Source organism: Haliotis cracherodii, unplaced genomic scaffold (genome assembly GCF_022045235.1).
Source record: "Haliotis cracherodii isolate W230 unplaced genomic scaffold, xgHalCrac1.p SCAF_26, whole genome shotgun sequence".
Taxonomy (NCBI): domain Eukaryota; kingdom Metazoa; phylum Mollusca; class Gastropoda; order Lepetellida; family Haliotidae; genus Haliotis; species Haliotis cracherodii.
In genome coordinates, this window is record NW_027266282.1 from 5,461,578 (window position 1) to 5,488,955 (window position 27,378).

At 41.7% G+C, this 27,378-nt stretch overlaps 1 protein-coding gene across 1 annotated transcript in view; it reads left to right on the forward strand.

The window, feature by feature from the left end:
- The first annotated feature begins 4,513 nt into the window (after window positions 1–4,513).
- LOC139472948 (secreted protein C-like) overlaps window positions 4,514–27,378 on the forward strand; it is a 47,300-nt gene continuing 24,435 nt past the window's right edge. Inside the window, exons 1-6 of the mRNA XM_071255421.1 lie at window positions 4,514–4,540; window positions 6,215–6,505; window positions 7,727–7,823; window positions 8,647–9,310; window positions 14,559–14,569; window positions 16,463–16,606. Of these exons, the coding sequence (XP_071111522.1) occupies window positions 4,514–4,540; window positions 6,215–6,505; window positions 7,727–7,823; window positions 8,647–9,310; window positions 14,559–14,569; window positions 16,463–16,606 (1,234 nt within the window). The remainder of the gene's footprint in view (window positions 4,541–6,214; window positions 6,506–7,726; window positions 7,824–8,646; window positions 9,311–14,558; window positions 14,570–16,462; window positions 16,607–27,378) is intronic.

The following is a 27,378-nucleotide window of genomic DNA, read 5'->3' on the forward strand; positions in this document are numbered from 1 at the left end:
TTGCTTGTCTATGGCATCCCCGACAGCGAACAACCAGGTATAGCGTGTCAGAAACTTTTCTCGGACATGGGGTTTACTTCCGCCTTGGATGTTGTAAACATTCACCGGCTGCCACAATGAACGTACAAAAAATTCTCCTAAGATGTAGTTGTAAAATTTGTACACATAGACAGGATGTTTGGCAACTAGCTTCTCAAACTCGGCAATGTTGAGAGATAGAAAAATATATATCCGTACAGATCTACTTGTTGTTTTGAAAACAATACAGAGGCAAGTTGGCGGCAAAGGCATACACTCTCCGCACAGAACATAAAGTGCAGAGTTACCAGAGTCTTCGAGAAGGGTATCGATGTGATCGTGGAGTACAGGAAGGACGCTAAGCCATTGGGCTCGATGAAAATACCTATCTGTGACATGAGCGTGATATGTACGATCAACTGACCCTGAAAGTCTCAGACTAAGTAGGTCATGACAAGATAGATTGGGTCCTGCATCCTTGTGTGTGTGTGTGTTTGTGTGTGTGTGTGTGTGTGTGTGTGTAAATATACATCTCTGTTTTCATCTTTGATGAGTTTCGTTTAAAAACTTGTTTTGTAAACATATGGAGGACTGACGTTGAATCTTCATCGGTATGACTTGATAAGAAAGGAGACCATGAGATAAGACCGTGATAAGCTCGTGGATTTGTTGATCAACACTGACCACGTGACGTGAACTCTCAACCGGATAAAGAAAGCAAGCTCGTATGGATTATTTTTTAGTCTCACACAATGTGCTACATTTAGTTGAAGACAGTGATATAATACCTGGTATAAATTCTGACAATTCTATGATATCTCTTACTGTTTCACTCTCAGATATACAAAGGGGAAAAGGCTTTTGGAAATTTAATAACTCATTTTTTAAAGATAAACACGGGCGAGAGAGAGAGAGAGAGAGAGAGAGAGAGAGAGAGAGAGAGAGAGAGAGAGAGAGAGAGAGAGAGAGAGAGAGAGAGAGAGAGAGAGAAATAATGGAACACAAACTTAATCACCTGTTTTGCAAGCCCACCCAAAATTGTAATAGAAAAGTTTCAGTCAAAATGTTTTCACTTCATCTGGAAATCTAAACCTGCTAAAAAGGAAAATTATGCCACTCCATCCTAAATATGGCGGCGTCAGTGTCCGAATGGTGAAAATGGTTATCGCTGCAGAAAAATTAAGCTGGATTAAGAGACTGGTTCAAGGTAATTCCATGTGGACAGCTTTCTTTTTTTTAAATGTAGCTAGTGCAAATGTAATTTATACCTGGCTGATGCTGCCTATTTTAACAAAGAGAATACTCCAAACATTAACAATAACTTGTGGAACTTATGGAAGCAAGGTATTTTATGAAGCCCTATTAAACCCTAAATTTATAAAACATAAGTGCTACAGTAAATGGGAAGAATTTCTCTACATGTATTATTTAGAAACTCTGTATATCTGTATCTGATCTGTCCATGCTACAAACATGCCAATAATGTCACAATAAATCCATGCACATACTATGTACGGTATTGAAATGTAAGATGTGATGGAAAATGGAATAAATAAAAAAAGAAGAAAAAAAGTAGATATTTCTTATGATTATGATGTAGTGTTTCCGTTTTCATTGAATTATTCACAAATAATCGCTGATTTGGTAAACAAATAATCTTACATCACCATTTCGTTGAAAATGCTCATTGGGAGAGAAATGAAATTCTACTTTATTATCGCCCCAACTACTGTTATGGATTGAGAATATGAACTTTGGACTTCGGGCTTTGGAATACATGTAAAGTATTGAGGAATATTATAATTGAAAATATGACACGAAACAATGGGTCAGGGAGTGTGTCCTTGCTGGAGTCCAATCTGGTCCAACTACGGCTACCACGAGACGTGTGCATCATAACACCCGGGCCATTCCCGTAAAGCGAAACAACTCTGATGTGAAATCCTTGTCACCGTCATGTGGTCGAGTAAAACATCACATGTAAGTCCACTGTCAACATCCTAAAGCCTTGATACCATACTATATTTGTAAATGTTACCAAGACGAAACGTTACCACTATGAAAAACAGAGTGACCTCTTGACACATTGAACGAACACATATCATGGATGAAACAGATATTCGGATCTTTGGTGAGTTACCGGTAATTACGCTACCAACACTCCTCTTCTTCATTAGGCCGCCATTGTTGGAAGAGATCGCAAGCGGTTCGAGCTGTTGCAGACCCCAGTTGAGCAATTATTTTGCTTACTCTCAGCTATCCGTGGCTTGCAACGTGCTCTAGGACTCTGGAGACCTTTGCTTGTCCTCCTGAAAAATGAATCGAATGGTCAAACTTGGTGATTACGTGTCATCGTACCCCTGAGACATGAGACGCTGTCCGTAATATCAATCACTGATTTGTCTTGGCTACTTGACTGCTTACAGGCTGAAGCGATAGAGCTGGAATATTGCCGAGTGCTTCGTTAGCCAGTAAACTAGCTACAAAGCAGATTAATTCACACATGCATGTCATATACCATTTGACGAGGGCTGGCTGAAAAGTTCTAAGCCTAAGTGGGATATCTCAATCGGATTGAAACAAACTTTTGCCACCAACAAGTACAATCAGTTAATGAACCATAGACATAAGAACTGCAACTGTAGTGTTATTATTGTCTTTGTATCAGACCATCTTGTAAACCTACCCATTGAAATCACCAGAAATGGACAAAACTGGCTAAAGGGCAGTCATCAAGTACCTGCAACTGAAAGGGCTAACTCCAACACAGATACATGCTGACATGGTCTCCACTTTAGGGGATGATGCCCCTTCCTTTTCCACAGTAAAGAAGTGGGCTGCGGAATTCAAGCGTGGCAGAGAGAGCCTTGACGATGACCCGCGTACAGGAAGGCCTTCAACAGCAACCATTCCGGAAAACATTCCCCGGGTGCATGACATGGTGATGGCTGATCGACGATTGACCACTCGACATATTGCCAGTGTTGTGGACGTCTCTCATGAGAGAGTTGAGCACATTATCACCAACGAGTTGGGAATGACAAAAGTTTCTGCAAGATGGGTGCCACAGCTCTTGACAGCCGATCAGAAACGTGTCAGATTCATGACGTCCCGTGTCAAATTTTCCCGTTTTGAAGAAGATCCCGTTGATTTTTTATCCCGATTTGTAACCATGGATGAGACTTTCAACCAGAACCAAAATTCAGTCTAAACAATGGAAGCATCCGGAATTTTTTAGGGTGGCTGAAGAAAATGTCTTCTTGACCGGCATCCAGACCTGGAAGGGGACTATGTGGAGAATTAATGAAAACCATCGACTTGGTACGGGTCTTTCACAGTTAGGCTTAGAACTTTTCAGCTAGCCCTCGTATCTTACCACTCGTTGTTCACTCGCTTTTACCTGCTAGATTCGTAAAATAACTCGTACGTTAGACGGTAGGCATATATCTGATAAACATTTGTGTGGTCATCTGTACTTTCGATCTCACAATGTGTTACAGATGATGATATGGTAATACATTCTGTTTAAGATTTGGACCTGATGTTTGATCGCTCATCTATGTGCAAACGGTACTTTGTGAACTCTAATGGCGGTCTGAGGTAAAGAAGATTTCCGATCGATTTGAAGAATAGAATTAGGGGTTACTTTGGGGCAATGGCAACACAGTCTATACCAACAAAAAGAAATCAGCCTATATCTTGACATATCGTTTCAATGTTAGCGAAAAGGTGAGGAATTATGACTATGGTTTGTTCTTCATATTTTCACTCTAGTCGTCATTTATGGGTTTTCGTAAGGTTGTAATTGATATATGCTTGATATTGATTAACGTCATGGGAACGATGTGTTATTTAATCTTGAACAGTTCCACAACATATTTAATGGTATGACGTACTTTTGGCTTCAGTAAATATCAATATAATGCATCTTTGATGACCTGATTTGTTATTAGAATATGTTGCTTTTGTAATCCTACTATACCAAGTGTCATAATATGAAAACATCAATTCTACCAACATAATTAATGTCTATTTGACACCTCGTCAGTTGACGTCCCTTAGTGATCAAGACATGCATTTATCAGTCATCAACTTTATTTAGTATGCTGATCACCAATTAATTGTTTAAGGTTATTCTGCGAAATTGAGTAATTGTTCAATTATGTATTGATATTGTTAAAGTATATCTCTTTTCTGATTAGCAAATTCCGTCACGTGAGCTTTTATTATCTTTAAAAGAGGAGTTTGAAAATCAATCCTGACAATGTAAGAATGTCAAAGCATATGCATAATGTCAATACATTATCTTCTCTGTGTATGAGAAGGGACCTCTCACTCTTCTCTTTTAATAACCATACACTTGTAACACATTCCATCCATTACTTTTTTACTTTTAACCATTACCAACTGTTATTTGTGAAGATTGATGTTAGTCCTTGTTCTAGCGATTTTATCGAAACAAATATATTGTCTCAATAAAATCTGATAAGAAATAATGATGCTGCAGACAGATGAAAAAATGGTAGATCCCACCTCACCTGAACTCACCTCTTTCCAAACCCTTCATTAATGATTTGTATATGACAATACTTATTTCAACGTATTATCAAAATAAACACTGAATATAGTGAAACTTGAATTTGAAATGAGACGTAACATGTTTAGCTGAAAATGGGCCCAATTGACACGTGTTGAATGAGGCACGTGACATATTTCGTTGTTCCACCCTTACCTTGTAAAGTCGGTTGGATGGCCGAAGCACGCATGCGTACTGTGTTATAAAAGTCAGTCATCCACTCCTCACGTTATGCACATTAAGTCCCACTTCGACTCAGTACACTTCCATCAAGCTATCAGTGTTGGGTAGGACAAATACACTTCTCGTGAATTTGTTCAACAGACTTATGCTGGACCCGTTAAAGTGTGCAAAGTCATTCAGTGGTAAATAGCTAACATGCACACGGTTCATTACTTTTTGTCCCGCCCTGATAAATTGTTCAGAACGCCAGACTGCCGATAATTGCATGAATAGATAAACACCCTCAGCCAACATCCTTATCATTTCCCTTGTCAATTAAACAATAGGACAAAGTTTGTTTCGCCGACGACAGAGCTTACAAATAATCAATGTTTCCACAAAGCTACTGCATTTTCTTAAAAAAAAAACCTGTCAACAACACTGAATCAAGAATTACGATTCTCATTAATCGCCGACAGTTAAACAATAAAAACCGAAATGAAAGACACCAAAGCACCAACTATCCAAATCATAATCCCATTCTTGATTCTATCTATGTCCACCCGATGAATAAGAAAGGAAAATATCGTCATTGAGTCGATTACCTCTAACACTAATGCTTCATATCTCCCATCATCAGTTGATTGATTGATGAGTGAGGGAGCTGAATATCAAAATAAACACCGGCGGTATTTTAGCTATACTGTATAGAACAAGCTATAAGGAATTTACATATGAAACCAGTCGACGATGGACAGTACAACTAGATTACATATCTTATTTAACACTAGCATTTGAGCAAGAGCTCTAACACGTTATAACTGTCAGACAGTACAATTATAGACATTAACTAACTTTGTAAATGTTTTAATGTTTTAATTAATGATATTTCTTTAAAAAACAATAAAAATCAAATGAGAACTTATTTTATTAGAAAATATCCTTTATGTTTGCAACTTTGAAATATTTATCCCTAGATGGTGATGAAAACATTCACACGGTCAAGCGGGACCGGTTGCTTGGGCTTTGACTTTAAGTATTCATCACAGCTACCATGGTTGACTTGCTTTCACCAATCTGGACCTCCCCTTGTGGTATGTGGAGACGTGCAGTTTCAACGTGTACATTGTTACACCACAATTGTTTGGGATTTCTCAGACCATCAGTTCTAAATAGATAATGCAATGATCCATTGTTAGCCGTCCTTCCTAGGCTGCAGGGACGTTCGTTTTGTTGATAGACAAAAAGTGTTTTCCAGTAGCTAAGAAATGTCATTGATTTTATGCCGCTTTGTATTTAATGATAGGTTTTTGTCCCCATATACTTACTTCCAACGCGGAGACGCTCCTTCGCTCTTTGGCAATTGAACATCAGGCTAAGGAGGATGGTGTTTATTCAGCTCAGATGATCACAACATTTGATTTCATCAGCTTTTTTGCCTTCTTGAAGGTAGTGTAGTACTCAGGATATCACTTTCCCCATCTTTTAGGCATGTTGGTGCTTCAGATTACATTACTTTTGTGTGTAAATAATGTCAACAGTCTGAACGTTGTTGATTATGTGAACACCATGCTACGTCCACAGCTACCTGGGTCGGTATTGTGGACTGGCACTACCAGGATGTTTCAAACATGTTCCTCTCTGTGCCACCATTACACCGGATGCGGAAGTGTCCACTACCGACACGTGACCGGAACTTGTACCCTCCTTGTTGCTGTAGAGAATCCGCTTCCTGTATCCTTTCAATCGGTGAGACCTTACTTATGTTGGTATTGGTAAATGAGGCGTTGGTATTTTTACAGGAAGGGATTTTAGGGTGGGTGATTTAACCGTACAGCCCAGACTTAGCCCCCAGTGACTATTTCCTGTTCCGGAAAATGAAATCTGCCCCACGTGGAAGACGCTTCCAGGATGACGAGGACATAAAGGCTGCCACAGAGGCGTGGTTAGAGGGCCAATCTGCAGATTTCTATAAAAGTTGTATTAAAAGCTTGAAGGACAAATGGAATAAGTGTATTGAGGTGAATTGAGATTATATTGAAAAATAAAAGTGCAAAAGATAGTCTGCGACTTGGTCTTATATTGAAGTTGCAAAACTTATTGAACGCCCCTCGTAGTTTCATTAGTTCGCACAATTATATTCTCAGCTTTGTCGTTAAAGGGAAAGTTCTTGTATATAATCCCTACTCCCTTTGAAGCCATAAGAATACGTTTGTTCGGTAAATTACCGAAAGAGTTAACAAAACTGACAGATAGCACTTTTCCTTTGACTACGTTCAGTAGTATGCTTAATAGTGAATAATATAAATCATAGTAGTTTGGGTTGTGTTTACTTTATGCAAAACTAGCTGCCCCACGCAAGTTCTTCATGCTGAAGGTGAGGTGAGGTGAAATGGGGTTTAACGTCGCGTCCAAGATTATTGCACTTATATAGCGACGTGCATGTACGTGTGTGTGTGTTTGTGTGGCTGCTTGTACTAGTCCGGACTGATGCCGATTTATATTGCTAGCTCACTGAGATACGATGCCGCAGTTGAACATGAATACCCAACTCAGACACAGTATACTGACTCTGAGCCGACCAGTCCTTATTTTAGCCCCTTAATGCCGAGCGACAGACAGGATAATAACAAGTACCATCTTTTAACGTCTTTTGGTATCAAGCGGCCGGGGATCGAACCCCTGACCTTCCGCTCTCCGGGCGGACGCTCTACCACAAGACCACGGAGGCGGTCATGATGAAATTAAAGGAGCTGTGAGCGTGTGGTTAGGTTCATTTTTGGTTCACAGATGAGAAACTTGAAAACCCGGCCTTTCAGCCATCATGTCCATGCCACCAAGAAAGACAAATAGGCGTGTAAAATAAAAAAATGCAAGATTAATTTGATTGAAAATACTCAAATGTCCTGAATACAACTGTGTTGTACATGTTCCTCGTCTATTCATTGTTACACATACACTCATCTACAGACTCACGCTTGCAAGTCTGCAGTTTGCGACAATGGACAATTCTGTGTGCCCGTGGAATCTGGAAGAAAATATATATGCATCAAGTCAGAAGGTGAACATGTGTTACATTTACATCTGAAATGTTATAGAGAAAAAGCAGTTTTGAAAATATCCATGCCCTTTTGATAAATAAACATTCATATGTGATAATTATATGTAGTAAAATGCTTCGTCCACATATATTTTTTTTTAAACTTTGCAGACAACGACAATGTCAAAAGGCATTATTCCAAATAAGCAAATTTATTGTCGTCTTTATGTGTTATATAACCAATAGGCAAAAATAAAAATCATTTTTGAATTAGGAGGACCTTCAACAACTACCCAGTCACCCGGAGGACCTTCAACAACAACACAGTCACCCGGAGGACCTTCAACAACCACACAGTCACCCGGAGGACCTTCAACAACAACACAGCCACCCGGAGGACCTTCAACAACTACCCAGTCACCCGGAGGACCTTCAACAACAACACAGTCACCCGGAGGACCTTCAACAATAACACAGTCACCCGGAGGACCTTCAACAACTACCCAGTCACCCGGAGGACCTTCAACAATAACACAGTCACCCGGAGGACTTTCAACAATAACACAGTCACCCGGAGGACCTTCAACAACAACACAGTCACCCGGAGGACCTTCAACAATAACACAGTCACCCGGAGGACCTTCAACAACCACTCAGTTATCCGGGGACCCTTCAACAACCACACATTCATCCGTGGGACCTTCAACAACAACACTTTCACCCGGAGGACCTTCAACAACTACACAGTCACCCGGAGGACCTCCAACAACAACACAGTCACCCGGAGGACCTCCAACAACCACGCAGTCACCCGGAGGACCTCCAACAACCACACAGTCACCCGGAGGACCTCCAACAACCACACAGTCACCCGGAGGACCTTCAACAACAACACAGTCACCCGGAGGACCTTCAACAACCACACAGTCACCCGGAGGACCTCCAACAACCACACAGTCACCCGGAGGACCTTCAACAACCACACAGTCACCCGGAGGACCTTCAACAACTACACAGTCACCCGGAGGACCTCCAACAACCACACAGTCACCCGGAGGACCTCCAACAACCACACAGTCACCCGGAGGACCTTCAACAACCACACAGTCACCCGGAGGACCTTCAACAACCACACAGTCACCCGGAGGACCTTCAACAACCTTACAGTCATCCGGAGGACCTCCAACAACCACACAGTCACCCGGAGGACCTCCAACAACCACACAGTCACCCGGAGGACCTTCAACAACCACACAGTCACCCGGAGGACCTCCAACAACCACACAGTCACCCGGAGGACCTTCAACAACCACACAGTCACCCGGAGGACCTCCAACAACCACACAGTCACCCGGAGGACCTCCAACAACCTCACAGTCACCCGGAGGACCGCTAGGGACGACGTCATCTCCTTTAGCAGCTTTATCATCGGAAGGAGGCTCCACCGCAGGGCCTACCGAGAGTTCTGGGGAAAGTTCTGGGGAAAGTTCTGGCGAAAGTTCTGGCGGAGTATCGTCCGGAAGTTCACCTGGGGGTTCACCCGATAGTAAGTATTTTCTAATGACAGAAATAGCAAAAGACATTGTTCCTACTTTTCACATACGGAGTCTCGACATATAAGGAGGAATATATACTGGTATATATTTAGTGCCCCACACATATTGTGCTAATTTATAAAGAAAAGGTGATGCTGGGAGTGACTCGAACACACCAAAGGATCTTTTGCAGCACAACACCGTACATCGCTAATATGACGTCATATCCATCATTGTGACACAAAAAGGTATGACGTTATCCCGAAACTTACATCTTACAAATACATTTTCGTTTGAGATTTCTATTGGGTTTTCTGCAAAATATCTATTGCCTTTGAATATCATTTTACAGCCTATAATGGACGGTACAATTATTTACAAATGTCCATCGACAATGACTGAAAAATATATGAATATTATCTTCTGTGATGATGCGGCCGTCAGTTAAATCGTCTGTTTCAATCAGAAGGGTTTACTGTGATTTGACATCTTCTGATTGACCAATCAGAACGGAGTAATTTACAAATTCATGGTAAAATATTCGTTGATTTGCAATTCAGTAACATTGTTATAAAAAAACATTCTCCATAATGTCAAATTTGAGCTCTGTCCCCGCCCAAATTGCTTTTCTGAACCACTACGCTTACAATAAATGTTAGAGATTTCATACACCGACCCCCGGCACATAGGAACATGCATCTAACACCGACCCACGGGACATAGGAACATGCATCTAACACCGACCCACGGGACATAGGAACAGGCACCTTACACCGTTCACATGCACATAGGAACACGCACCTAACACCGACCCCCGGCTGATAGTAACATGCACCTAACACCGACCCCCGGCACATAGGAAAAGCACCTTACAGCAACCCCCGGCTGATAGTAACATGCACCTTACACCGACCCCCGGCACTAGGAAAAGCACCTTACAGCAACCCCCGGCTGATAGTAACATGCACCTTACACCGACCCCCGGCACATAGGAAAAGCACCTTACAGCAACCCCCGGCCCATAGGAACATGGACCTTACACTGACCCCCGGCACATTGGAAAAGCACCTTACAGCAACCCCCGGCCCATATGAACATGCACCTTACAGCAACCCCCGGCTGATAGTAACATGCACCTTACAGCAACCCCCGGCCCATAGGAACATGGACCTTACACTGACCCCCGGCACATTGGAAAAGCACCTTACAGCAACCCCCGGCCCATAGGAACATGCACCTTACAGCAACCCCCGGCTGATAGTAACATGCACCTTACACCGACCCCCGGTACATAGGAAAAGCACCTTACAGCAACCCCCGGCCCTTAGGAACATGCACCTTATAGCAACCCCCGGCACATAGGAACATGGACCTTACACTGACCCCCGGCACATTGGAAAAGCACCTTACAGCAACCCCCGGCCCATAGGAACATGCACCTTACAGCAACCCCCGGCTGATAGTAACATGCACCTTACACCGACCCCCGGTACATAGGAAAAGCACCTTACAGCAACCCCCGGCCCTTAGGAACATGCACCTTATAGCAACCCCCGGCACATAGGAACATGGACCTTACACTGACCCCCGGCACATTGGAAAAGCACCTTACAGCAACCCCCGGCCCATAGGAACATGCACCTTACAGCAACCCCCGGCTGATAGTAACATGCACCTTACACCGACCCCCGGTACATAGGAAAAGCACCTTACAGCAACCCCCGGCACATAAGAACATGGACCTTACACTGACCCCCGGCACATTGGAAAAGCATCTTACAGCAACCCCCGGCCCATAGGAACATGCACCTTACAGCAACCCCCGGCTGATAGTAACATGCACCTTACACCGACCCCCGGCACATAGGAAAAGCACCTTACAGCAACCCCCGGCCCATAGGAACATGCACCTTACAGCAACCCCCGGCTGATAGTAACATGCACCTTACACCGACCCCCGGTACATAGGAAAAGCACCTTACAGCAACCCCCGGCCCATAGGAACATGCACCTAACACCGACCCTCGGCACATAGGAACATGCACCTAACACCGACCCACGGGACATAGGAACATGCACCTAACACCGACCCCCGACAGGAGGAACATGCACCTAACACCGACCCACGGCACATAGGAAAATGCACCTAACACCAACATACGGCACATAGGAACATGCACCTAATAACCGACCCCGACACAAAGGAACATGAACCTAACACCGACCCCCGGCAGTTTGAAAGATGCACTTGACACCAACCCACGGCACATATGAACGTGAACCTAACACCAACCAACGGCACATAGGAACATGAACCTGACACTGACCCCCGGCACATAGGAACATGCACCTAACACCGATCCCGGCACATAGGAACATGAACCTAACACCGAGCCACGACACATACGAATATGCACCTTACACCGACCCCCCGGCACATTGGTACATGCACCTAACATCGACCTACGGCACCTAGTAACATGCACCCAACACGACATACGGCACATAGTAACATGCACCTTACAACAACCCCCGGCACATAGGAACATGCACCTGAAGTCGACCCACGGAACATAGGAATATGCACCTAACGTCGACCCGCGGCAAATAGGAAGATACACCTAACATTGACTCTCGGCACATAGGAACATGCATCTAACACCGACCCCCGGCACATAGGAACATGCACCTAACACCGACCCCTGGCAGTTTGAAAGATGCACTTGACACCAACCCACGGCACATATGAACGTGAACCTAACACCAACCCACGGCACATAGGAACATGCACCTAACACCGACCCACGGCACATAGGAACATGCACCTAAAACCAACCCACGCACATAGGAACACGCACCCAACACGACATACGGCACATAGGAACATGAACCTAACACCGACCCACGGCACATAGGAACATGCACCTAACACCGACCCACGGCACATAGGAACATGAATCTAACACCGACCCACGGCACATAGGAACATGCACCTAACACCGACCCACGGCACATAGGAACATGAACCTAACACCGACCCACGGAACATAGGAACATGAACCTAACACCGACCCACGGAACATAGGAACATGAACCTAACACCGACCCACGGCACATAGGAACATGAACCTAACACCGACCCACGGCACACAGGAACATGAACCTAACACCGACCCACGCACATAGGAACATGCACCTAACACGACCCACGGCACATAGGAATATGCACCTAACACGACATACGGCACATAGGAACATGCACCTAACACCGACCCCCGGCACATAGGAACATGCACCTAACAGCGACCCCCGGCACATAGGAACATGCATCTAACACAGACCCACGGCACATAGCAACATACACCTAAGACCAACCCACGGCACATAGGAACATGCATCTAACACAGACCCACGGCACATAGCAACATACACCTAAGACCAACCCACGGCACATAGGAACATGCACCTAACACCGACCCCCGGCACATAGGAATATGTACCTAACACCGACCCCCGGCACATAGGAACATGCACCTAACACCGACCCCCGGCACATAGGAACATGCACCTAACACCGACCCCCGGCACATAGGAACATGCACCTAACACCGACCCCCGGCACATAGGAACATGCACCTAACAGCGACCCCCGGCACATAGGAACATGCACCTAACACCGACCTTCGGCACATAGAAACATGCACCTAACACCGACCCCCGGCACATAGGAACATGCACCTAACACCGACCTTCGGCACATAGGAACATGCACCTAACACGACCCACGGCACATAGGAACATGCATCTAACACCGATCCACGGCACATAGTAACATGCACCTAACACCGATCCACGGCACATAGGAACATGCACCTAACACCGACCCACGGCACATAGGAACATGCATCTAACACCGATCCACGGCACATAGGAACATGCACCTAACACCAACCCACGGAACAGAGGAACATGCACCTAACACCGACCCACAGCACATAGGAACATGCACCTAACACCGACCCACGGCACATAGGAACATGCACCTAACACCGATCCATGGCACATAGGAACATGAACCTAACACCGACCCACGCACATAGGAACATGCACCTAACACGACCCACGGCACATAGGAACATACACCTAACACTGACCCACGGCACAGAGGAACATGCATCTAACACCGACCCACGGCACATAGGAACATACACCTAACACTGACCCACGGCACATATCAGCAAGATTGTTCTTATTTATAATTAAATCAACTTAAATCAAAAACGATTTTATAGGGCATGTGAAACGATGCATGTCAAATGGGATTTTAGACTCAATTACACAAAAATAAATTACGACACCAACGTAATGATTTACATATGGTGCTAAATTTCTTAACTTCGGTCGTTCGTTCATTCAAAGCTATGTATTCATTTTCAATCCCTGTTTTGAAAACCCCAACCCATACTTCAGATATAATTACATTATCTAGTGTTGCAGTGATATTATCATTTCATATGTTCAGTTAGGAATGAACATGGTGAAAGTCTCACATTTTGTTTGTGGACACATGGCTGAATATTAACTGGTTGTCATTAATTGTATGGAAATATGACATACCCTCCCTGTGAATGGTGGTCATTTTGAAGGGATCTTAGTCTGAAGTCAGTAACTGTTCTCTCGAGTTCTTCAGGACATCAAATGTATATACATATGCTGAGTTCATTATCATGTATTAGGTAATATTTTATGAAAATCCATTTTTTCGGTTTTCACTTTTATTGAATGAGTATCTGAGCTTACAGTAAGTGTTTATGTTCAAACTCCAAAAGATAACCTACCTGGTTTAGCGATGGTCTGAACAGTCTGAACAGTGAGACTGTTCAACATTAATCGTTTGACATCAGATACAAGATGTTTTCATCACAGCGATCAATATTTCAAAATTGCATCCATTAAGGATATTTTTTATAACAGAAACTCTCATTTAATTATTGAGTTTTTAAAAGAAGTATATTTGATTGATAAATGTTGATGCACATAGTTGTTTCTTATAAACTGATATTGTATAATTATTAACAGATTGCATTTGCTGTGCCCTCGAAGTGGGTTGAAGTGCAGAAATTAGTCTCTCCCTGAGAGGGCATGTAATACCACGCCATTCAAAGTATATTTTATTAGTATATTTGAAATTTTAAGTTAGGAAACCCTCACTCACTAGCAGGTGAAGTGATGGTGAAAGTCCTGCTGGGGAACCTTGCAGGTGGCAGCGATACTGTCAGTCCCTTTGGTACTTATTATGGTGATCTACGTGTTGGTCTATGGCCCGGTTTTACATTGTACTGTTAATTGATAGTAGTACCTTTCTACTTCTTTCTTATCTTATACTCGTTTTAAATATAATATGTGATAATCTAGTTATTGTACTCTTCGTTGTCGACGGACAAAAAAGACTTTAAAGTAATGACTCATTTTCATGACTCTGTTTTTCATCATAGTGGTCGAAATGGGTCATGTGTCAAACATGGTCATATATTCAATGACTGAACATGTTTTCAATGATCAGGTTTAATTTCCAAATAGCTCAGTCACACATTTTCAATTATATGGTTACTTGTATACTGGCAAATGAAGAATATTGATCACAAATAACATTAGGGTATTTTACATTCGCTACAGTTTGAGGTATTACAGTTTGCTGCAGTTGCTCTTACAATTTACCGCAGATGAGTCATTGTAATTTACAGTAGTTGTTTGTTACAATTTACCGCAGATGAGCTATTGTAATTTACAGTAGTTGTTTGTAACAATTTACCGCAGATGAGCCATTGTAATTTACAGTAGTTGTTTGTTACAATTTACCGCAGATGAGCTATTGTAATTTACAGTAGTTGTTTGTTACAGTTACCGCAGATGAGCTATTGCAATTTACAGTAGTGGTTTGTAACAAAATACCGCAGATGAGCTATTGTAATTTACAGTAGTTGTTTGTTACAATTTACCGCAGATGAGCTATTGCAATTTACAGTAGTTGTTTGTTACAGTTACCGCAGATGAGCTATTGCAATTTACAGTAGTGGTTTGTAACAAAATACCGCAGATGAGCTATTGTAATTTACAGTAGTTGTTTGTTACAATTTACCGCAGATGAGCTATTGCAATTTACAGTAGTTGTTTGTTACAGTTACCGCAGATGAGCTATTGTAATTTACAGTAGTTGTTTGTTACAGTTACCGCAGATGAGCTATTGCAATTTACAGTAGTGGTTTGTAACAAAATACCGCAGATAAGCTATTGTAATATACAGTAGTTGTTTGTTACAGTTACCGCAGATGAGCTATTGCAATTTACAGTAGTTGTTTGTTACAGTTACCTCAGATGAGCTATTGCAATTTAAAGTGGTTGTTTGTTACAGTTACCTCAGAGCGGCTATTGGAAATTACGGTTGTTGTTTATGACAAATCACCACTGCTTTTAACATTTTACTGCGTTATTACACCTTACACTGTAAAAGTCCGAAGTGAATGCAAGATAAAGTTACTTCACAAGACCTTCAACTCTTACCGAGAAACAATCATCTGTTATTTTTTAATTCACTTTATCAGAGTATCCTGTGGAATTTGAAATTACCTGAACAGAATATATCTAACAACAGTGTTAATTAAACATTGCCAATGATAAAGCATTCAATATATTTAATTGTTTCCAATTATTTCTGTTGAGCCAACACCTTCCCTCTTGTCCCTGGTTTTATCAATCAGTGTGTGGAGAGAATGACTGAAGTGGATGATATTTTTAGCCGAATTATGCCACGTCAGACAGCAAATAATCGGTTCTGGACCAGGCAAACCAATGACTGAGAGCATGAGCATGATGAGTCTGACCAACTGATCCCCATGAGGTACTGGGAACCTATACCAGGGCCCGGAATCCACTCAGATTGCCAGAGGGTTCTTTCCTGCTAACTGCCCCCACGTTAGTACAAATGTAACATATCTCTTATGCTGTTATCATGGAAAGTCAGATGCAAGGGTAAATTTCAGCAACTGTGGCCAAGGCTTCCAAACATAGATCACTATGTGGTCTCGCTTGCTCTACTTTAATCGTTTATCATTCTTTTAAACTCTGATACAGGTACAGGCCAAGGTTACATCTACACATACCACAATGAAACGATGTCCTGGGATGATGCTCGGGTTGAGTGCAAGAAGGACGGCGGTGATTTGCTGTCCTTTGACACACCTGAAAAGTTAATGGCTCTGAAGGACTATTTTGTCAGTGAGTAAAAATAGAACATTTAGAACATACCTTTTAACACGATCAGGGTCATGTGACTTTGCAATGGCATGTAAAGTTTTGCGGGCTTTTCTTGACAAAGAATTTTTTTTAATCGAAAATGAGTCAAAAATAATTATATAAGGGACCTTTATGTCTTAGGAAAATGTCAAATTATAAAATTATTGATAACCTTTAAATGTTGCCATGGGAATCAGATGTGGACTTTTTCAGTTCTCTTCATATAAAATGTTCTGATCAAGTATGCCTAAAGTGAGTGAAAAGGAAACAATGAAATATGTTCCAGAGAGCCATAAAACAATCTCCTGTTAAGCTCTATGTTGTCCTTAAAACATGAAATACACCCTCTTAGTCTATTTCTAACGTGTTGTCTGCTCAAAAGCTATTGCCACACATAATGTCGAAAGTGTAGTATTTGAAACTCTGTATTGTGTTACCTCAGCTTGCACATACAGCGTTCTCACGATTCCTGGTTACGCATGAATAACAATAGGTGTTGAAATCTCACAATTTTAGCATAACATATAACATTCACAGCACTTGACATTATGTTTTTCGATTAACATTTAAATTGTGTGACAAGAAATAAGCAGTCTGTAATGTTTGCTAAGACACAGTTGCCCTCTTATGTTCTGATTAATCATATATTGCGCTTCATGAACATGACGACAAATGTATTCAAATAAAGATGTTTGCAGCCAAATATCAATACACCTGTATGGCAGACTTCAAAATACACATTTCTGCCTGTTCCTTCTTCACGAATCAGGGAAATATATTCCAGACAAGCATTCATTCTGCTGAAGCTGAAATAAAACGTTGCCCAGGTTCAGTTTACAAGCCAAAAACCTTCTGCCGAGGACTTCCTTTCTTCAGCTTGATGGAAAACCTCCTCTGCTAATATAGAATGTCCTACGTTGGTGATACCAAACATCTCGAATATCTGTGGAAGCAGATTACATCGGGCGAAAAGGCAAAGTCGTTGTGAAAAGCAGATATAACCCAAGGTGTTCGCGGAAAGGCTACCGGTGACATGAACCAATCACGCAGTTGTCATTAAAAAAGACGTGCCCGCGGAGGAAGTGAAAAGGTCAATGGGGAGGCAGAAAGTCATACTAACTATGGACAAAAATGATTTATTTTTGTTTGTTTGTTGTTTAACGCCGCACTCAGCAATATTCCTCCTATATGACGGCGGTATGTAAATAATAAAGTCTGGACCAGACAACACAGGGATTGGCATCATGAGCATCAATCTACACAAATGAGATACGATAACATGCATCAACCAAGTCTGCGAGCCTGACCACTCGATCAAGTTAGTCGCCTGTTAGGGCAAGCATACATGTAGTCGCCTGTTACGGCAAGCATACATGTAGTCGCCTGTTACGACAAGCATACATGTAGTCGCCTGTTACAACAGGCATACATGTAGTCGCCTGTTACGGCAAGCATACATGTAGTCGCCTGTTACAACAGGCATACATGTAGTCGCCTGTTACGGAAAGCATACATATAGTCGCCTGTTACGGCAAGCATACATGTAGTCGCCTGTTACAACAGGCATACATGTAGTCGCCTGTTACGACAAGCATACATGTAGTCGCCTCTTACGCCAGGCATACATGTAGTCGCCTGTTACGGCAAGCATATATGCAATCGCCTGTTACGGCAAGCATACATGTAGTCGCCTGTTACGGCAAGCATACATGTAGTCGCCTGTTACGACAAGCATACATGTAGTCACCTGTTAGGGCAAGCATACATGTAGTCGCCTGTTACGACAAGCATACATGTAGTCGCCTGTTACGACAAGCATACATGTAGTCACCTGTTACGGCAAGCATACATGTAGTCGCCTCATACGGCAAGCATACATGTAGTCGCCTGTTACGGCAAGCATACATGTAGTCACCTGTTACGGCAAGCATACATGTAGTCGCCTCATACGGCAAGCATACATGTAGTCGCCTGTTACGGCAAGCATACATGTAGTCACCTGTTACGGCAAGCATACATGTAGTCGCCTGTTACGGCAAGCATACATGTAGTCGCCTGTTACGGCAAGCATACATGTAATCGCCTGTTACGGCAAGCATACATGTAGTCGCCTGTTACGGCAAGCATACATGTAGTCGCCTGTTACGGCAAGCATACATATAGTCGCCTGTTACGACAAGCATACATGTAGTCACCTGTTAGGGCAAGCATACATGTAGTCGCCTGATACGACAAGCATACATGTAGTCGCCTGTTACGACAAGCATACATGTAGTCACCTGTTACGGCAAGCATACATGTAGTCGCCTGTTACGGCAAGCATACATGTAGTCACCTGTTACGGCAAGCATACATGTAGTCGCCTGTTACGACAAGCATACATGTAGTCACCTGTTACGGCAAGCATACATGTAGTCGCCTGTTACGGCAAGCATACATGTAGTCGCCTGTTACGGCAAGCATACATATAGTCGCCTGTTACGACAAGCATACATGTAGTCGCCTCTTACAGCAAGCATACATGTAGTCGCCTCTTACAGCAAGCATACATGTAGTCGCCTGTTACGGAAAGCATACATATAGTCGCCTCTTACAGCAAGCATACATGTAGTCGCCTGTTACGGAAAGCATACATATAGTCGCCTGTTACGGCAAGCATACATGTAGTCGCCTCTTACAGCAAGCATACATGTAGTCGCCTGTTACAACAGGCATACATGTAGTCGCCTGTTACGGAAAGCATACATGTAGTCGCCTGTTACGGCAAGCATACATGTAGTCGCCTCTTACAGCAAGCATACATGTAGTCGCCTGTTACAACAGGCATACATGTAGTCGCCTGTTACGGAAAGCATACATATAGTCGCCTGTTACGGCAAGCATACATGTAGTCGCCTCTTACAGCAAGCATACATGTAGTCGCCTGTTACAACAGGCATACATGTAGTCGCCTGTTACGACAAGCATACATGTAGTCGCCTGTTACGGCAAGCATACATGTAGTCGCCTGTTACGGCAGGCATACATGTAGTCGCCTGTTACGGCAAGCATACATGTAGTCGCCTCTTACGGCAGGCATACATGTAGTCGCCTGTTACGACAAGCATACATGTAGTCGCCTGTTACGACAAGCATACATGTAATCGCCTGTTACGGCAAGCATACATGTAGTCGCCTGTTACGACAAGCATACATGTAGTCGCCTCTTACGGCAAGCATACATGTAGTCGCCTGTTACGACAGGCATACATGTAGTCGCCTCTTACAGCAAGCATACATGTAGTCGCCTGTTACGGCAAGCATACATGTAGTCCCCTGTTACGTCAGGCATACATGTAGTCACCTGTTACGGCAAGCATACATGTAGTCGCCTGTTACGGCAAGCATACATGTAGTCGCCTCTTACGGCAAGCATACATGTAGTCACCTGTTACGGCAAGCATACATGTAGTCGCCTGTTACGGCAAGCATACATGTAGTCGCCTCTTACGCCAGGCATACATGTAGTCGCCTGTTACGGCAAGCATACATGTAATCGCCTGTTACGGCAAGCATACATGTAGTCGCCTGTTACGGCAAGCATACATGTAGTCGCCTGTTACGGCAAGCATACATGTAGTCGCCTCTTACGATAGTCATACATGTAGTCGCCTCTTACGGCAAGCAGACTTGTAGTCGCCTGTTACGGCAAGCATACATGTAGTCGCCTCTTACGATAGGCATACATGTAGTCGCCTGTTTCGGCAGGCATTCATGTAGTCGCATCTTACGGCAAGCATACATGTAGTCGCCTGTTACGACAAGCATACATGTAGTCGCCTCTTACGACAAGCATACATGTAGTCGCCTCTTACGACAAGCAGACTTGTAGTCGCCTGTTACGACAGGCATACATGTAGTCGCCTCTTGCGGCAAGCATGGGTTGCTGATAATCTATTCAGACCTGGATCTTCATGGGTGTTAGAAAAATAAAAAATAAGAGTATGTTCGTTTCGTCAGGTTGGATAGCTGTTCGAAAAGATATTTTGGATCAGTGACATGGCAAATATATTTTGGTTGACACAGAAACAAAAAACCGACAAACGTCATTGTCTTTGTGTATTGTTTCAGAGAGATACTCGTAACTATGCGTGTAAATTTCCCATAGTCATATATATATTGATCTTCCTCATTAAAATCTGATACACCGGTACCGCTATGCGGTGCCATCCACAGTCGGTCGTCTCAGGTACTTGGAACTTGTGACCCGTGAAGATCCGGGGTAGAATAGGTCTTCAGCAACCCATGCTTGCCGTAAAAGGTGACTATGCTTGTCGTAAAAGGCGACTAACGGGATCGGGTGGTCAGGCTCTCTGACTTGGTTGATGCATGTCATCGATACCAATTGTGTGGATTGATGCTCATGCTATTAATCACTGGATTGTCTGGTCCAGGCTCGATTATTTACAGACCGCCGTCATATAGCTGGAATATTGCTGAGTGCGGTGTTAAATAACAAACCAACCAACCAACTTGGAACTTGTCGTTATTGTTCCTTCTCGAGATACAGGAGTCAGATATACTGGTCTGAATGCATAGAAGTTAGAAGCCAAGAGGCTGATTGTCTCAAAGGTCACTTGACGGGACGTCATATGGACATATCCTCATGTCTTGATGCGAGGTTAAAAAAACATGCACTTTAACGTTGTTATTTTCTAACATTGTGACAACGTTGTAGCAACGTTATTTTGTTCGCTGAAGAAGAACGTTGCCTCAAGTGATCCCTGAGCGAACACTAGCCATCCGATCTAAATGAACGCTGCGTGAGGGCTGGGGTCAATTAACTGTCAGCATTTTTAAAAAACTATTTTGTTTTATTTGTTTTCACCTTGATCTGGAATTTCAATTTGTACAAATGAAAACCGACACAGAACACAAATATTCCTTGGATGGTACTCCCTCGCCCGGAAATAACCTGTGTCGTATCCGAACGATGAATGAAAAAACTATTTATGTTTTACGTCGCATCCGAGTAAAATATATGATTTCAATTAGGCTGATACATGTTCGCGGATGACACATGGACGTAATAATATCACTTATATTTCAGCTTATAGGCAGTCCCACAGTGTGTATAACAGTGTGTGGGTTGGAGTCAGGAAGAACACAATGGATGGTCTATTCTACTGGGCTAGCAGCAACGTCCTCGGCAGCACCGTTACGTGGGCATCTGAGCAGCCATCATCGACATCCTCTGGGCAATGTGGATACACAGCCCCATTCGAAGATTTTGTGATGAGAACCTACCTGTGTAGTCATTCTATTGCCTTTATCTGTGAAACATCAGGGCAATGATTGTAGCTAACGTTGGTGTTTTTCGCATCCAAACTTAAAACTCTATGAACTATCAAAGTCAATTACATAGCATTCAATGTACAAACATAACTGTTATCAGTTCATAACTGCTCCAAGAAAAATCCGTACACCACTGAATAATCTTAAAGCAAAACATGGCAATGCAGGGAAAACATAGTTATAGATACTTGTATAACGACACACAATAAACGAATCATCAATCACGCATAATGATGTGGGTATATTTAAGGGTGGACTTGGAACAAACTTATCGGCAGTCCCAGCAAGGACTATTCAAGTGGTCTAAAATAAACTGTGTGGGTCTGATTACTCGAATATCATGAAGACCAATCATGCAATTCGTGTCTACCATCATGAAATAAATATTTCACAAATTAAACAAGATTTCATACGAGCATCGTTAAGACTATAATTGGGAACCGGTTGGCATGGTATGATCGTTATTAAAGCGTTGATATTCGGTAATAGTTGTGTAATTCGTCCAATATTTAAAACGTACACATCACGTTAGACAGGTACACTTTCCAAAACCAAATCAGCTATGTATTTTTAAACAATATCCGTGGCTATTAAAGAATAAGTAGGAATTCGCTTTTGAAAGTTATACATTAGAAACATAGCAGGTATAGATAATACATCGAAATATTCAAGTGTATACTGTTAAATCTTTTAATTTGGGTTATTAATTTATCATGCTTACAGTTAATTATTGATCTGCACCCCTTATGTTCTGAGAAGTGCTCAGTAGGATTGGCCATGATGGGGAGCCTTTATGACATTCTTCACCACATTATTTATAACATATTTAGCAGAGGCGATCTCCATGGCGATGGAAACTATTTACAATTAATTTGATCAGTAAAGAAAACTAAACGTCAGTGTGTACCTCTCATGATCGTGATGATAAGTTGGATACCGTTAAAATCATTTTGTTCCCTTTTGCTGGACAGTCAGACCAAAGTCTTAATCAAACGATTGGGTCATTGAACTTGGTTTAACGCCGCTTTGAATATGTCAGTGACAAACTAATATTGTTGAACCACCTGGGAGGGTTCAGGTCCTCGACGTTTACACTTTTGTTGCTCAGAAACAAGGAGGTTGTTGACAAGTCAAGAATCGTTCCGAACAATCTGGCACAATGCTTCTAACTCTGCACAGCTAATTGTGGTGTATTAGAGGACTGGGTCTCCCGTCAACCGTAAATTGGAGAGTGAATAAACAAAAAACGATGACCTCCGCACATTAGCTACAATATCCACTGTTCGTACAACTTCATGATAGATACAATATCTACTGTTCTCATCTATTCTATATGACGTACCATTGCATGTTGGGTGCAATGTTCACTGTTCTCACCTATTCTATATGACGTACCATTGCATGTTTGATACAACATCCACTGTTCTCACCTATTCTATATGACGTACCATTGCATGTCAGATACAATATCCACTGTTCTCATCTATTCTATATGACGTACCATTGCATGTTAGAGATAATATTCACTGTTCTCACCCTTTCTATATGTCGTACCATTGCATGTTAGAGACAATATCCACTGTTCTCATCTATTCTATATGACGTACCATTGTATGTTAGATACAATATTCACTGTTCTCACCTATTCTATATGACGTACCATTGCATGTTAGATACAGTATCCACTGTTCTCACCTATTCTATATGACGTACCATTGCATGTCTGATACAATATCCACTGTTCTCACCTCTTCTATATGACGTACCATTGCATGTTAGATACAATATTCACTGTTTTCACCTATTCTATATGACGTACCACCGTATGTTAGATACAATATTCACTGTTCTCACCTATTCTATATGACGTACCACCGTATGTTAGGTACACCATTCACTGTTCTCACCTATTCCATATGACGTACCACCGTATGTTAGATACAATATTCACTGTTTTCACCTATTCTATATGACGTACCACCGTATGTTAGATACAATATTCACTGTTTTCACCTATTCTATATGACGTACCACTGTATGTTAGGTACACCATTCACTGTTCTCACCTATTCCATATGACGTACCACCGTATGTTAGATACAATATTCACTGTTCTCAACAAGTCTATATGACGTGCCATTGTATGTTAGAGACAGTATCCATTGTTCTCAACTAGTTTATATGAAACACAGTACATAGTTTAACTCACAGACGAGATATAATATCAGCTGTTTAATGATGTAGCTGTCCTCGGTGATACAAACAACTATACCTCGGATGGCGGTAAGTGGAAATGAAAATAAGCTTACACTGAATGAGTATGAATCATATTCTAAACTAGTACTTGACGAACCTAACACAGCAAAATGCCTCGCATCTCCTCGACCAATGCTCCCATATCGTTTAGAATTATTTCGTATGGATGCAAACGTGTCTCCTCAAAACATTCAGCAATTTAACTCAAGATAACGTAATATCTGAATTTGCATACAAATAATGAAACCTTAATGAACATTACAAGATTCAGGTTGTTCTCAGGACTTAATATGCATGTAGTTATGTATATATAAAAAGAGGCAAAACTAGTTTTTATAGTCATATCCTCACCTTTTCGTGTAACCTCTTCCTCAAGGGCAATAACTGTGATTTCTATATTAACACTGTCATTGAGAGACTTTGCATTGGCAGTTCATCACCTTCCTGTGGTTAATTTTGAATAATGTAGCTGACGGTCCTGCTGTGACGCTAAACTCTTGATGTCTTCATATATTCCAGGAAAGTTAATGCCGAATTTCAAATTTTGTTTTCTCAAATTATGAACAACCCAGAGTGGGACACTGGTTAACGTTTTTGTCTTTGGTGACATAATAAATAAATAAATAAATAAATAAATAAATAAATAAATAAATAAATAAATAAATAAATAAATAAATAAATAAATAAATAAATAAATAAATAAATAAATAAATAAATAAATAAATAAATAAATAAATAAATAAATAAATAAATAAATAAATAAATAAATAAATAAATAAATAAATAAATAAATAAATAAATAAATAAATAAATAAATAAATGGGGTGGCTACGTGCGTGTTGGCTTGAACTAATTCGGACTAATGCCGCAGCTGACATGTATACCCCACACAGACACAATATGCTATCACCTAGCGACCAGTCCTCGTTTTATCCCCTCAATTCCGATCGCCAGGCAGTGTAATAACAGGTACCACTTTTGGTATGACGAGACCGGGAATCGAACCACCGACTTCCCGCTCTCCGGACAGGCGCTATACCCACTACATTACCTGTTACATCCCTCTGCGTTATCCTCACGCGGATACTAAAAGGACATAAACAGAACAAAGAGGCACTTTCTTTCGGATACTTCAGAAGCCAAAGCCATTTTACCAAATCTGTTCTTGTCTTATAGACACATGCTTTCAGACATTTGGAGAACTCGATCCACTTGGGTTAAAGTTCATGGTTTGGATTATAACTACCCGACATGACTCGCAGCCTCATCCTCTACAGGAACAAAATACTGGAGATGGGAACGGATGAAGTTAACATATTAATGTTGAAAACATCCTTAATAGGCATAGCTTGCTGATGTTTTGAACGTATAACAATATGAGCTCCAGTGTGATGGCGCTATATGTCTTTCATGTTTGGATATATATTATCGTTGTGTAATACATTTCTTATTCTATAGAACCTTGTACTCTTACGTGAATATGTAAGGAGAAGGTTACGTACAACATGCGAAAATATGTTTAAAAACTTACATTTGAATCATTCTGAATCATAAATCAATAAACCTCTGTGTTAGATTTCTAAAATTACATTATTTTCATCCATCCCACCGAATAAAAAATATCAACGTCAGAGAATAACCAGTCTCGATTATGCGACGAAACAGATTCCATTGGACGTAAAAGGCAAAATAACAGAGAAAATGATATGATTGAGTCATTGAAGTATCCACAAAGTGATACCACAAAGTGACCGTAGTACTAAGAACATCGTAACTCCCACACATTAACGACCGCCTCCGTGGTCTAGTGGTAGAGCGTCCGCCCCGACGGCGTCATACCAAAAGATGTTAAAAGATGGTACTTGTTGTTACCCTGTCTGGCTTTCGGCATTAAGGGGCTAAAACAAGGACTGGTCGGCTCGGAGTCAGTACACTGTGTCTGAGTGGGGTATTCATGTTTAACTGCGGCATGGTATCTCAGTGAGCTTGCACTATAAATCGGCATCAGTCCGGACTAGTACAAGCAGCCACACACACACACACGTGCATGCACGTCTCTATATAAGTGCAATAATCTTGGACGCAACGTTAAACCCCATTTCAGCTCACCTCACCTCACCCACACTTTAACACAGATTTACAATAGTCGTAGCCCTGAGATTTATTTGTACAAGTGGCCCCAGGAGTTCGCGAAAAGGGGTAAGCATGTTTTGCCCTACCGGTAACACAAGGGTTAGCTTACTTCTCCAGCAAAGTTGTACACACATTGAATACATCATTAAGGCTTTTAACGTTTAAGTTGGAATACCAGTGTAGTGGTCGATACATTTCAACCATGTTATGTCAAGTCTAGAATAGCATGGACTTTATGCTATTGTACGCAATATGCAACGTAATGCGAGAAAAATCAGTCAAATCTTCATGTTTTACTTGTCAACAGTATGTATTTGACTACCTGTATACTGTTTTGAAATAACATAAAAGCGACAAAATCCTTTCCATACAAATCTCATAAGAGTCCATTGTTCGATATCATAACGGCATTCGACCTGTGACCATTAAATCAATAGAATACAATTCATTATTACTTATTACAGCTGAAATGGATAAATTATCAGAAGACCTCCCGTCATTTTTTTACCAAAAAGGTAGACCACTGTAAGTTGATAATGATTTCATTTTGCCATTATAGTTAATTTTGCATGTGTCATCCAAAATCGGCTTCAAGGAGATATAACTTGTGGGAGATAAAATTGTACCACAGTGTTTTGCAGACCATTGTGACGCCATCGGCTACCATGACAATACAATCAAAGGATATCACTGTTGTTTCTGCAACTGAGGCTTGTCAGCTATTTTACACTCAAAACAGTGGTTGGAAGAATGATTTTGTGTGATAAATAAAATCTCAATCACGCATTCCTTGATTTCTGTTATATTAATATTGAATCGATGTTTTTATACTGTTATAAGAAGACTACGGTAGAATGGCGACGTCTGGTATCAAAACAACTGCGTGCCATAAAGTTCTGTCCAATTTACAATGATAATCGCCTTTACGGTAAATAAAGAAGTTCTTATCCATGAATTATATCTACTTTGTCTATCGACTTCTAAGTAATACCACAGTAATGAAACAATTGTAACACAATGGTTAAGAGATC